General features: G+C 42.9%; 1 protein-coding gene across 1 annotated transcript; it reads left to right on the forward strand.

Moving 5' to 3' along the window:
* Window positions 1-1,315: 1,315 nt before the first annotated feature.
* On the forward strand, window positions 1,316-2,287 carry LOC140196089 (uncharacterized). Its single transcript, XM_072254795.1, has one exon. It carries the CDS (start codon window positions 1,316-1,318, stop codon window positions 2,285-2,287), a length of 972 nt encoding a protein of 323 aa, XP_072110896.1.
* The last annotated feature ends 12,120 nt before the right edge of the window (window positions 2,288-14,407 follow it).

The following is a 14,407-nucleotide window of genomic DNA, read 5'->3' on the forward strand; positions in this document are numbered from 1 at the left end:
TTTAGGCTAGGGCAAAATCATCTTTCTTGATAAGCTTTTTAAAAATTAACACATTCTTTACTTACTTAAACCTAGGCTAATAACGAAAGCAATATTAGTTGAAAGAAAAGCTACCCAGCCGTAAACTGGTGAGCAGAACATGTGAGCTTACAAATTCAGTTAATTTTTGCAGTAACTCTTGTTATTGCTTCGGTGTGACGTCAATATTCATGCTGATCAAAGTACCACCACCTGCTGGTACTCATCAGTCACTGCAGGCTATTTTCTTTTCACATTGAAATATTCTGCGTGAAGATTGCATTTCAATTCATTCTGAAATGGGATTGTAGGTAGATAGGCACCCAGTTCAAAATATGAAAATTTATAGATGGTAACAAGATAGGTTCACCTGGAAGATGACTGTAAGTGCCTCCCTCTTTCGAAAATACCATGAGATATAGGAAGAATGCCTTCGGAAATCCGAGATTATCTATGATGAAACGGTGCAGTACTGGAGGATAATTGAATAACTTTTACAAAAGATGGCCCCACGCCTGCACACATTGGTATTGGTTTATTATTGTCACACTACCAAAATACAGTGAAAAGCCTTTGTTTGCACGTCATCTTGTCAGACCATGCCATACAGAAGTACATCGAGGAAGTTAAGGGGGGTGGGGGGGACGTAATTAGCCATTTCTTGTTTCCAGTGAGCAATAGGTCAATGATTTTCCCGATCCCTGTGACATTATTCGGAGATAGTCTCATTGTTGCTGGGATTGAGCTGTGCACAAACAAGTCGACATCAGCGGATAAACCATAAAACCAACAAGAAAGCTCCGAAACCAAGGACAGTGATATATTAAAACGGCTTATACAAATACTTTATACATCTGAAACCCTATCGTTGGTAAAGTCCTGAACAAGTGTGAACTTCACTTGGAGCAGCGGGAAAATCCCGCGGATGCTGGATTGGAAACAGGAGGCCGGATGGACTCCGGGTGGTTAGACTGTACCTGCTGCGAACATCCAGATTCGGGCAAGGACTCTTCCTTAGGTGTCGCCGCCGCTCCAAGCATTGTTGCTTTGGAGCGAACTTCATATCTCCAGCTAACCTCATCAGACACTCAACCTCTGCCGGATCCCGTTCCTATAAAATCAAAACAAAGACAGACAGACACACACACACCTGGTTTACTGTTTCTATGGCGATGTGGTCGAGTGATTGTTGCTCCGTCATTTAGCCGCAGAATATAAATCACCTGGAAACACGGACTGGAAAGGGGAAGTTTTTTTTGTGTGTCTCGTCCTTAAGGGGGGAGGGGGGCAGACAAAGATGTTAGAAAGAGAAGACATTCCATTTATGGTGGTGTTCGTGACTACCATTTTATTGGGCACTACGGGGAATATCATCGTGCTTTTCGCGTTCATCAGCAACGCAGTGAAACACAGGCGTTTCCCGCCGCTGGACAGAGTGATTGTGAACAAGACCTTCGTCAACTTGCTGCTCTGCTTCTACCAGGGCGTCCCGCGAGTGCTGATGTTCTACGGCGTCGAGCTATTCGAGGAGACGAGCTGTATCATCCTGGTCTATCTGAGCTCCTCGCTCAGGTCCATCAGCATCTGGACAGTCTCCAACCTCAGCTTCCTCCACTTGATCAAGATTAACAGACCCCGCTGCGCTCTGGCCAGCTACATCAGCAGCCATCAGAGCGGATACGTCAACGTGACCATCAGCGCCTTGTGGCTCACCAGCTTCATCTTCTACATCCCCTACACGCTGGACAAGATCATTCACCTGTCGCAGGAGAACGAGTCCAGCCCGGTAAAGTACATACCCAGTTCCAGCTGCAACGGCTTGTCCACCAGCCCCGCCTCTGACATCGTGACCTACATCTCGGTCAGCCTGGACCTCATCGCCATCCTTTGGGTGATAGCTCTGAACGCTCTGATCATCCAACTTCTCTGCAAGCATCAAAGGCGAGTGGCGGCGGCGGGTCAGGGCATGAATTCCGCCAGCAAGACCCCGCTCCAGGCGACCCGCATTCTTGTTTCCTTGCTCTGCATCTATGTGGCCTGCTGGATCTCCAACGATATCGTCTGGATCATGTTGATAGCGAGGATAACCCCCGAACAAGCTCGGGGTCAGACTCTGAAATACACCTCCAGTTTCCTCTCTTCTCTCTACTACTCCGCCAGCTCGTACGTGCTGGTTTTCGGGCACAGGAACGTAAAAGAGGTGTTCGATCCGTTCTGCAAACGCTTGAAACAGAGAAAAACGACGCATTTTCAAGATGTGGAGATATAGTTTGACGTTTGGTAGGGTTTAAAAAAAAAAGCAAATTAACCAGTCAAAGGCAATTGAATATTAACAACGTGACCACTTTACTGTAGGGGTAGGGATGGATGTTGATGTACTGTCTGTGTGGAAAGGCGTACACCGGGTTTTTGGTCATTTGTAATTATAACATAGGTTGGAGGGATAACTTTAGAAGGACAGTATCATGCAGAAGATAATGCATTTGAGCCATTGTGTAAGATCTTTTTAAAGAAAAAAAGATTAGCTAATAGGACAGTATGATGCAGAATGTCTGTGTTTGGGCTATTGCCTTTGGTGGAGTTACTCCTATCACTCCCATCAGCTGTCAGGGGTGGTCTGGGGTAGGACCTCTGAGGCCTAGTCACTGGCCAGGGATTGCTCTGCCTTGCAGGTCAGCTATAGTAGTGAAGCCTCCAAGACTCCGGATGTTGCCTGGGCAGAGATGGTAAACCCAGCCGTGTGCTGGTTTGAGCATGATCCTGTCCAGTACTCAGCTAAGGTTCAGTGGAGTTTTATAAAAGCTCTGTCCTGCTCTCATAAGTCTGTGCACAATGCTACTGTTAATAATACCAAATATCATGCTTGGTTTTTTTTGAAACAGACTCTCAATCTGTCCTGTCACCTCTAGTGACTTGTGTGAATGTCGATTCTGCTTTGGAGATGCAAAAGAAGTTCAGCGACAAACAATCTGCTGGAAGAACTTTGAATTTTCAGGTACAGATTTTACATCAATGTTGCCAATTCCTTTTGGTGCTTGGCCCTGAGTTCTTCCAGCAGGTTGTTGCTTCCTTTTTTTTTGAATGCCCTTTAAAATGTTCACAATGCTCTCCTCATGCTTCCATCAAAATGTATCACATTAAATTCCACCCACCATGTGAATTCTCATTTTGACAACTGACATTCTCCTGAAGCCTGTTGTTATTTAGCACATTCCTTAAGTTTCATGCCAGGAGGCTCTGTGACCCCTGGGGTTTAACATGAGAACTCCTTTCTAAAACTAAAAAACACCGGATGAATGAATTCCTTACCAAGGCAGAGCAACTATAAAGTGATTTTAATTAGATTATGGGGGTTGTTTGACTGTTCATTTTGTGTAACTGCTAAGTGATAGTACTGAACTAGGAAGGATGACAAAGAGAGAGCGACATCACCACATTGAATCTAGATTAATCAATTGAGATTGAAATTTTGCAATAGACTGATTATGCAGTTTATGTTTTCTAACAGCACTCAGTGCTCGAACAAAACCCTAGCAGAATGGTTCAGACCTGGTTTTGTGTTTGACAACCCTTCCCTCTCCCTTCACCCCCATACTCCAGTCCTCTCCTCCACCTACATGTATGAGTACCGTGTACACACACACACACACACACACACACACACACACACACACACACACACACACACACACACACACACACACACACACACACACACACACAGACGTATGAAAGTGAACTCAACATCACCCCCACCCCCACCACAACCACATGGTTTAACAGCAGGAGATACTAAACCAGTTTTAGATAGCACTGGATTTCCTAGATTTATACATTTATAAAGTTACTATTAACTGAGCAGGGAGAGCCAGGGAGTTAAGTATGGTTCTGCCAGACCAGATTGCGTTTCAGACCAATGAAATTCAGATTGCCGCTCTAAAACAATAAGGTAAGATTGTTTTTTAATTAGCTATGGGTTACTTATACCTTTTTTTGCTGAAATAACTTCTTGGACCCTTAACTCCCATTGATGACCTCCTGTTTCCATTGTCCAAAGTCGATGGTATGGTTGGAGTTCATCATTGTTCCTGTAATCCACTGTGCAGGGGATTGGCGGATACGGCTGCACTAGAGCCCTGTTGGCCGGCCTTAACCATTTCCACCTCCCACGATGGGGATTTTGAGTGGCTAGCTGAAATAACACCACTTGTAAATTATTATTTCATACCTTGCCCTTTATCCTTTCAATTATTTACACTTCATTGTATACAATCCATAACCATTAAATGTGATTCGCGAAATTATGTCTATGCGGGCAAAAGAGCTCCAGTCTCTCTAACTCTATCCTCCAGGTTTTGTTTTTCATTTAGAGATACAGCACAGTAACAGGACCCTCCAGCTCAATAAACCTATACTGTACCTCCCAGTTATATCAATGTATCCAATTAACTTACCAACCTGTACGTCTTTGGAATGTGGGAGGAAACTGGAGCACCCGGAGGAAACCCATGCGGTCAAGGGGAGGATGTGCAAACTCCTTACAGACAGCTGTGGGATTTGAACTATTACATTGCTGGCAATATAATAGCATTATGCTGCCTGCTATGCTACTGAGCCACCTTTGATGGTACATGTTCTTTCAGGTTAAGGCCCTATAAGTTATTTTGTCAGGATATCAAAACCATACTGCTCTATAAATTTCCCAGTTTATCCCTTCATAATAGATCTCCTCTCAAAATGCAAAACCAACCATCAATGAGTATCATTAATTCACATACACAGGTCCAGAACTAGCTCTCAGAATGACCTAGGGAGTAGCACTGCTTATTGTGAATATGTAAATTGGATGGCTGGTCCTCACTAAGATACATAGAAAATTAAATATAAAATTAAGGATTGCTGGCTGCAATATTCTTTTGTTAAGTAAGTTGAGTGATAATTGTGGTTCATTGAGAGTTTCCAAGCATTTCCTACAGCAGGGGAGTCTAGGACCAGAGGGCACAGCATCAGAATAAAAGGATGTCCATTTGGAACAGAGATGAGGAAGAATTTCTTTAGCCAGAGGGTGGCAAATTGGTGGAATTCCATGCCACAGCTGTGGAGGTCAAACCATTGGGTTGGCCTCCAGAAAGCGGAGGTTGATAGGTTCTTGATTAGTAAGGGTGTCAAAGATTATGGGGAGAAGGCAGGAGAATGGGATTGAGAGGTCAGCCATGATGGAATGGCAGAGCAGACTCAATGGACAAAATGGACTAGTCACACCATTGAAATGTATGGATCTTTGTGAAGGTGGTGCAGGTCACCAGCACCATTACCTGAAGGGCAATTTGGCACGGGTACAAACCAGTGACCTTTTCAGCAATGCCCATATGCTAAAAATGACTAAGTAAAAGCATACATGAAAGGCATGTGATAAATTCAGCAGAAATAGTTATTTGTTTACTTTAGTACAGGTAAAATAAGAATAGTGTTGTGAGGAACATGGTAAATTGTATAGATGACAAATTGTGAGATGATCCACTTTGAAACAGAATGACAGAGCATTTTAAAATGGTGAATAATTGAAAAGTAAAGCACACAAAATGTTGGAGGAACTCAGCAGGTCAGGCAGCATTTATAGAGAGGAATAGACAGTCGACGTTTCAGGGCGGGACCCTTCATTAGGTCTCATGATTGAAAAGTGTCGGTGTTAAGAGGATATCCATGTGCATAACTCACTGAAACTTAATGGAGTGGTTCAATAAGCATTTGGGAAGGCAAACAGTAAAATGACAAGATTTTGTGCCTAAATGATAAATGTGCTCATTAGTGTGAGCAGTATAACATCATGAGCCTGCTGAAGATGGGCGGATGGACAGATGCAAAGGACCAATGCTCCCACCTCTGCTTGCTTTCCTTTCTCTCATTGTCTTGCCCACACAGGGGAGGGCGAGGTTGGGTGGGGTGCTCTGGTTTAAGCCCAAGGCTTCTGGTGGCACAATATAGGCCTTCCCTGACCAATGGGCAGTGCTGGCATTGGACAGGCCAGGAACGTTATTATTTAAGTGATGCAGTTTCTTCTTTTATCATTTAATTTCCTGATAGTCTTGATTCTTTAACAGCGAAACTCTGAGACACCCCGTCGCTCCTTGCTTCCCAATTGACTGCTTTCTCTGCTTACTAAGAAGAGGTTATCATGGAATTGCTTATATGTACGTAACACTGCCATTATGTACCTATTGCTTTCTTTGTTACTCCTCTCTCATTCCATGAACAGATTTACCAGCTTTTTTTCCTCTCCTGTTATAATTCTCCAAATTGTGGAAATGTAGGCATTGATCTGCTACTGAAAATCTTGCTATGTTTTTGAGATACAATTTCTCTTTTGTTTAAAAGGTTGTAGAACGTTCATAGTATCCTTAACATATTCTCATCAGCACTGCCTATTATTTTAAGATTCAGTTATCTAACACATTGCAGATTATATAACAACCACCCGTTGGTTTTATAACCGCCTGGTGATTTTATTTTAAAATTGCATATGGACTCCAGTCATGTATTAAAACAAAATATTTATTTTGCACAGTTTGTCATAACTTTCTCACTTTAATGCTTTTGTATTTGGAAATGTCATTGTGGAACTGCATTTTGCATTACTTAATGCAGATATTTTGACAAAACAACAATTATTTGAAATCTACACACGTGAACCATAGATTTTCACTGTTGTCACACTATAGAAAGTAATGTAAAAAATTTACTTTCTAAGCCATTTGATCAAATCCTTGTTTTTTTAAAGAAAAATGCAGTGATTTTGTTAAAATGCAGAGGTTGTATTTATATATTCAACTCAGTGAAATGATACTACAAAACAATTGTTATCGTGCAAGATTTATGCAAAACAAAACCTTTCACACATTTTAGGTCAATAAAATGTATTCTTAACGTTCTCATGAAATATTAATGATTTAAAGCCAAGACAATATAGATCTGATCAACAGCATAATCTCGAAACACCCATCATGTAAAGCTTTCTCTGAGGAGAGTAAAGCTCACTGGTCCAAAATTCCTCTTTTGCCAAGATAAGTAAATATCTTTTTTTTTTCAGTTGACACTCTGCTAATAAAGCAGTGGAAGCACCTGGCTTTCAGACAGATAGAGAATCCTACAATTGTGGAATAGCACTGCACGGAAATACGCCATTCAGCCTATCTCATCCATGTGGGCCAAGTGGGCACCCTTCTGTATTAACCCCATCTCTCAGCACTTGGTCCACAGGCCTCTATGCCTAAGTGATTCAAGTAGTCTTCCGAGCACTTCTTAAAAGTTGTTTGTAACCCATCTTCTACCACTTCATTACAGGTTCTTAGCACTGTCCAGGTGAAGAAGGCCCCTCTCATATTCCCTCCGAACTTTTTCTGACCCTAAACCTACGCCCTCTAGTTACATCCATCCCTGGATACGTCGACTCAGAACATGAGAGGCCTGCGTCGGGCATTTTCATGCCTTACAAGGTGCAGATTGGAAGTCTGTGTGGGGTGCCACTCCTCGCACAGACTAGAGCAATGTGTGATTAAGTGCCTTGCTCAAGGACACAAACACGTTGCCACAGCTGAGGCTCGAACTAGCGACCTTGAGATAACTAGACGAACGCCTTAACTACTTGGCCACATGCCCAACACCTCTAAAATGGGGAAAGATTCCCTGGAGCTTAACCCATTTATACTCAAAGTTTAATGTCCCATAATTATGACCTTTTTTAAACTCCTCTGCACCAGCAAGAACAGAGCTAGCTACTTCAGTTCCTCCTCATAATTGTAATGCTCTGTCCCAGGCATGTGTGGGCACGTGGCCAAGTGGTTAGGGCATTCGACTAGCGATCTGAAGGTCGTGAGTTCGAGCCCCAGCCGAGGCAACGTGTTGTGTCTTTGAGCAAGGCACTTAATCACACATTGCTCTGTGACGACACTGGTGCCAAGCTGTATGGGTCCTAATGCCCTTCCCTTGGACAACACTGGTGTCGTGGAGAGGGGAGACGCAGCATGGGCAACTGCTGGTCTTCCATACAACCTTGCCCAGGCCTGCGCCCTGGAGAGTGAAGACTTTCCAGGCGCAGATCCATGGTCTTGCAAGACTAACGGATGCCAGGCAAGGCTCTGTTGAATCTCCTCTCTATGGACTCCAGTGCCATTACATCCTTTCTCTACCTTGATGACCAGAACAGCTGGCAGTACTTTTAAGTTCATTTCACCAAAGCATTAGTATTGCTATTCAGCATGAGACTGTCTACAAATCCACCAATCTTCAGCTGAGATGTGACAAGGGTTTAATAACTTGGAACATTATCCCCCCCCCCAACTTCTCTATTCAACGTACTGACTAAGGAAGGCCAGTATCCCGTCGGCCTTCCTAATCACATCTACCAGTGTCAGCACCTTCAATGGTTTATGGACTTGTCCCTCTGTTCTTTAATACTCTCTAAGAACCTGTCCTTCATTGTGTATGATCCAGCCTCCTTGTTGTTCCCAAAATACATCAGCTCACATTTAACTTAAACCATTTCTATTTTTAAGTCCATTTCACCAAAGCATTAGTATCGCTATTCAGCATGAGACTGTCTACAAATCCACCAATCTTCATGTCACCGGCGAGCTTACTGATCGTGTCTCCCACCTCCTCAACCAAGTCACTCACGTCCATAGAACATAAAGTATTACAGCACACCACAGACCTTCTAACCTTTGCTAAAATCAATCTAATCCTTCCCTCCTACATAACCTTCCATTCTTCTATCCTCTATGTGCCATGTATGTACGCTAATAGCAAGGGTCTTGAACCCTGATCCCTGAGGGATGCCACAAGCAGCCAATCACAAAGAACAACCCCCTACCATCCAAAGTGGATCACCTCACAATTTGTCATCTATACAATTTACCATGTTCCTCATAACGCCATTAACATTTTACTTGTACCAAAGTAAACAAATAACTATTTCTGCTGAATTACCCTTCAGGTAATGGTGCTGGTGATCTTCATTAACTTCACACAAATCCATATATTCCAATGGTGTGACTAGATTACTAGACCATCAGAACCAGTTCATTTTGTGCATCGAGTCTGCTCAGCCATTCCATCATGGCTGATTTATTATCTCTCTCAATCCCATTCTCCCGCCTTCTCCCCATAACAGATTAGATTAGATTATGAGAACACTCAGTCCTTTTTTATTGTCATTTAGAAATGCATACATGCATTAAGAAATGATACAATGTTCCTCCAGAGTGATATCACAGAAAACAGGACAAACCAAAGACTAACACTGACAGAACCACATAATTATAACATATAGTTACAGCAGTGCAAAGCAATACCATAATTTGATAAAGAACAGACCATGGGCACGGTAAAAAAAAGTCTCAAGGCCCGATCGACTCCTGAGTCCCCAATAGCAGGCGGCAAAAGGGAGAAACTCCCTGCCATAAACCTCCAGGCACCGTCAACTTGCTGATGCCTTGGAAGCAGCCGACCACAGCCGACACCCAGTCCGTCCATCTGAAAACTTCGAGCCTCTGACCAGCCCCTTCGATACAGCCTCCCGAGCGCCATCCTCTGCCGAGTGCCTTCGACCTCTCCCCGGCCACCAAAACAAGCAAAGCCAAGGATTCGGGGCCTTCTGCTCCAGAGATTCCGGTTACCACACAGTAGCAACGGCAGCGAAGCGGGCATTTCAGAAGTTTCTCCAGATGTTCCTCCGTACTCTCACGTCTGTCGCCATCAAATCAGAATTGTGTACGGTCCCCTACTTGACAGATTACAGATATCATTCACCGGAGAGGCTGCGCGCGCTCTGTCGTGTCGCCATCTTCTCCTCCTCCAATAGCGTGGCCTCCACAGCTATCTACGGCATGGAATTGCACAGATTTTCCACCCTCTGGCCAAAGAAATTCCTCCTCATCTCTGTTCTAAACAGTAAGAGCATTTTGGCCCAATTAAGTGACTGCCTTACTTAGTTGAAGTTTCATGGAATTAGTCAAAAAGGTATAAAAAAAGACAAACTACCATTTAACTGAGTAACAAATTATGTATTTAAATGAAATGCAGAACAAATCAGAACACTACTAATACTACTGGTGGTTGTCAGACGGTGGCAGGAAACTGTGTGGGAGAGTTTTTAAAGTGGAAAAGCTGTTACACTGCAGCATTTCCACTCTCTCGACCACAGAAGCCCGGATCCAGTGACACCAGTAGACGTCACAACTGGGGTCTTCCCTGGTTGCAGTGGATGACCATGACTTCCGGTCTCCATGGAGCACTGCTGAACTGCCTTCCTGGCCGTTGGATCTCACTGTAGATCTCATCCACCCAGACTGCTGGAGCTGACCTCGCAATTGGACAGGCATGCCCCTATCTCATTGGGGTATGAGGCCCGACGGCTACCCTCACCTGGTTTGGCCAGCTGTTGAAGTGGTGTACTGAAGAGCGGCCGCTGTCACATGAAAACAGCTACTTGGAGCCGCAGGTGAGAGCTAAGCGTTCGATGGGGACCAAAGCTAATATTCAAGGTAATTGTTGATACCTTCAAATTCTTCATAGTTTGTAACTCGCTGAAGTAGTGAAACTGTTTCGTCTTCACTCCCCACCGTTTCTGGCATCTCCAAGTCTGAATGCTCAGTGAGCAAAATGGTTCTGGTTTGTCTTACTGCTTACTTCCCACCAACTATGAGCGACAAACATCACTGCTTTTTGAACACAAACACATGCAACTGATCACAAACAAGAGAAAACCTGCAGATGCTGGAAATCCAAGCTACACACACAAAATACTGGAGGAACTCAGCAGGTCAGGCAGCACCGATGGGAATGAGTACAGTCGATGTTTTGAGCTGAGACCGTGTGCGTTTCCTCTGCAGTCCTGAGCAGGACTCACTATTTTAATCAAGGCATTTTACATAAAGCTGCGATCTCCTTGGGCAGCCAGGAGTCAATGGCTTGTCAGTTGGTGGATGATTACAGCTCCTACAACACTCGTTCCATGCATGATAAAGCAGCCTATTTGATTGGTTCCCCTTCCACCATGCTAAACATTCATACCCTGCACGTGGCTCAAGGTGGCAGAAGTGGGCACTATTGCCATTACTTACTTCGGTGTTGCTGATTGCATCTCCAAAGTTTACAGCTATTTCCAACAAGAAGGACAAGTGTAGCAGGCAAATAGGAACATATTCATTTGTTGGTTGATCTGATTTGCACATCATCCTGACTTGGAAATCTGTCATCCTTTCTTCGTTTTCACTTAGTCTAAATCCTGGAACTCTGTATCCAACGGCACTGTGGGAGTACTTTCAATAGAAAACCAGCACTTATTCAAGAAGACAGTTCATCAACATTCTTCCTCACACTGGTTTGGCCTCAAATGGAGCATCGTGTTAGATTCTGGTCAGCACAATATAGAAAGGGAGAGAGAGCATGGCAGACGGTCCAGAAAATATTTATTTATTTACTTATTAAGATACAACGCAGAATAGATCCTACCAGCCCTTCTGAGCCATGCCACTCAGCAATTCCTCAATTTAATCCTAGCCTAATCACAGGACAATTTACAACAACCAATTAACCTACTGGCTGGTAGGACTCTGGACTGTGGGAGGAAACTGGAGCACCCAGAGGAAACCCACGTGGTCACGGGGAGAACGTACAAACTCCTTACAGGCAGCAGAGGGAGTTGAACCCAGGTCACTGATACTGTGAAGCATTGTGCTAACCAGTATGCTACCATGCCACCTATTTACACAAACAGCTTGCTGGATGAGGGTCTACACTTACAAGGATAGCTTGGTGAGGCTGGGACTAAGTCTTTAGAGAAAGGAAGGTTATAGAAATATACATAATAATGAAGGGTCTAGACAGAGAGATGGTAACATAGCAGTTAGCGCAACACTTTATAGCACCAGCTGATACAAAATGAGTTATTTGTTGAGAACATAAACACGTGAAATTCTGCAGATGCTGGAAATCCTGAGCAACATAGACAAAATTCAGCAGATCAGTCAGGCAGCATCTATGGAGAGGAATAAACAGTTGGCATTTTGGGCCAAGATCCGAAATTATTTTATTAACATACTTTGGAGTCATTATACAATTTTCCAATAATTGTATGTCATTTAAACTTCCATTATTAGTATTGTACTAGCAAACTGGCATTAAAAACAGACATTTGTTGTGGAGCCCTTCTGCCTAGAAATTAACAGTGTCATTATTGGCTTGTGATACAATTCATTTGAAACCTCTTCTGTGCACTAATTCTCCTCCAAACAGTAACTCATATTTAGTGCCTTTAACAACATACAGAGTATCATTGTTAGTATTTGAGCAGCAATACATGATAATAAAAAACAGGAATTATGTAAAGAGTGAAGACTAGCAAATAATGAATAATGGATCTTGGGAGTTGTACAGGGAACTAATCTAATTGAGAAGGTCGTAAATTGTGAGATGCTGAATGGATTCTAAATGAGTAAACACATTAGGGACTGGTGACTTATGCAAAATAAACTTCCAAATGATACGGATTGCATTAACTCCCAGGCACTGCACAGATGAGCGAACCATTATGCATGATTTTTCATAAATCACTATTCCTTCATGTTTACTTCTTTATACAACCTTTGGCTCATTTTAAATTTCATCTGAATGAATTTTGACTTTGTTTCTGTTGACTGAAGCGGCAGGATTTTACTGGGAAGGCAAGCGCCGAATCATGGTGTAAGGTACCTTATTGTGAAATCTGTCCCAAAAGCAGAAAGAAAGAAATTGCCCATTAAAAAAAAACATGCTTTGACAACATGAAGTACTTCTAAACAAATTACATGCTAAAACACATGACAGGTGACTAAATCAATTTGTTTACAGCAGAACTTCCATTATTCACAATCTAACAGAATTCTAGTTAGAAGAATTATTCAATTCTCATTGAAACCTATCAAATATTGAAAGGTCTAGATAGAGTGGACTTTAAGAGGATGTTTCCAATAGTAGGGGAGTTTAGGATCAGAGGGCACAGTTTCAGAATGGAAGGACATCCCTTTAGAACAGAGATGAGGAGGAATTTCTTTAGCCAGAGGGTGATGAATCTATGGAATTCATTGTCACAGATGGCTGTAGAGACTGTCACAAACCCCGTGACGGGTTAAAGAACCAGCAGAGATGGAAAACACCTTGGAGTGTGGTATTGCTGTTAACTAATGCTATTTATTAGTAACTACGCAATACAGTAATATAAATTCAGATAAATCAAACAGGTTAGTAATGATTTTATGTATATATATATATGTAAGTGTGGAAATATAAAAAACAACCTTCTTCAAGCCTAAGAGTAAATGGATACAGTCTTACAGCGACGAGTGAAGGGAATCAGTTCAGTTCAGTTCGTGGTATTGAGTTGAGTAGTGATGGAGAGAGAGAAAGAGGGGTGTTGTGGATGTTCGAGTAAGCCGATGCCGTCGATTCTTCTTGTAGTCCTCCAAGATCCTTTAGAAGATCACCGAATGTGACCACAACAAGGGGTCCGTTTTCTGTGGTGGAGTTATCAACCGAGGTGAGGGTTGGACACACTGATAACTTCCCACCGGTCACACTTTTTCCACACTGTGAGAACCACTGATCGATTCTCCTGATTGATCCTCTAAAAACCCACCTTTCTGTGGGCACAACAAAGCTTATTCAGTGTCCAAAATCAAGTGTCTCTCTGTCTACCAGCTGACCTTGTATTTATCTCAGCATGCTGAACACCAGATGTCCATCAAGTAGCTCCCCCCTTGTCTCTCTGTAGGAACTCTGAAACTGGCAGTGTCCTTGCAGAAATTCCAAACAAACTGTGAGCAGTCTTTGCCTCTCTCCCTCTCTTAATAACAAGATGTTGGTGCTGTACAGCTCTCTCTCTCTCTCTCTTTAAAAGCACAGTTCATAAGGGATAATTCAGGATCCCGTCACAACTAACATATTAGGTATATTTAAAGCAGAAGATGATGGTTTTTGATTGGTAAGGGCGTCAAAGGTTATGGGGAGAAGACAGAAGAATGGGGTTGAGAGGGATAGTGAATCAGCCATGGTGGAATGGCAAAGCAGACGGAATGGACTGAGAGGCCTAATTCTGCTCCTTTGTCTCATGATTCTCTCAGTCAGCCACACACTAAGAACAATTTAATCAATAAACCTGCCAATCTGCATGTCTTTGGGATATGGTAGAAAACCAGAGCATGCATGCAAAATGATAGGAAAAAGATAAACTGCACACACACACACACACATACACACACACACACACCATTTCTGTTCCATACAATGCAATTGAAAAAGATCTATATATTACCATTAATGGCACGGTGTTAATATAGCTTAATTGCTCTTTCAA

The sequence above is a fragment of the Mobula birostris genome, chromosome 4, assembly GCF_030028105.1.
Source record: "Mobula birostris isolate sMobBir1 chromosome 4, sMobBir1.hap1, whole genome shotgun sequence".
Classification (NCBI taxonomy): Eukaryota; Metazoa; Chordata; class Chondrichthyes; order Myliobatiformes; family Myliobatidae; genus Mobula; species Mobula birostris.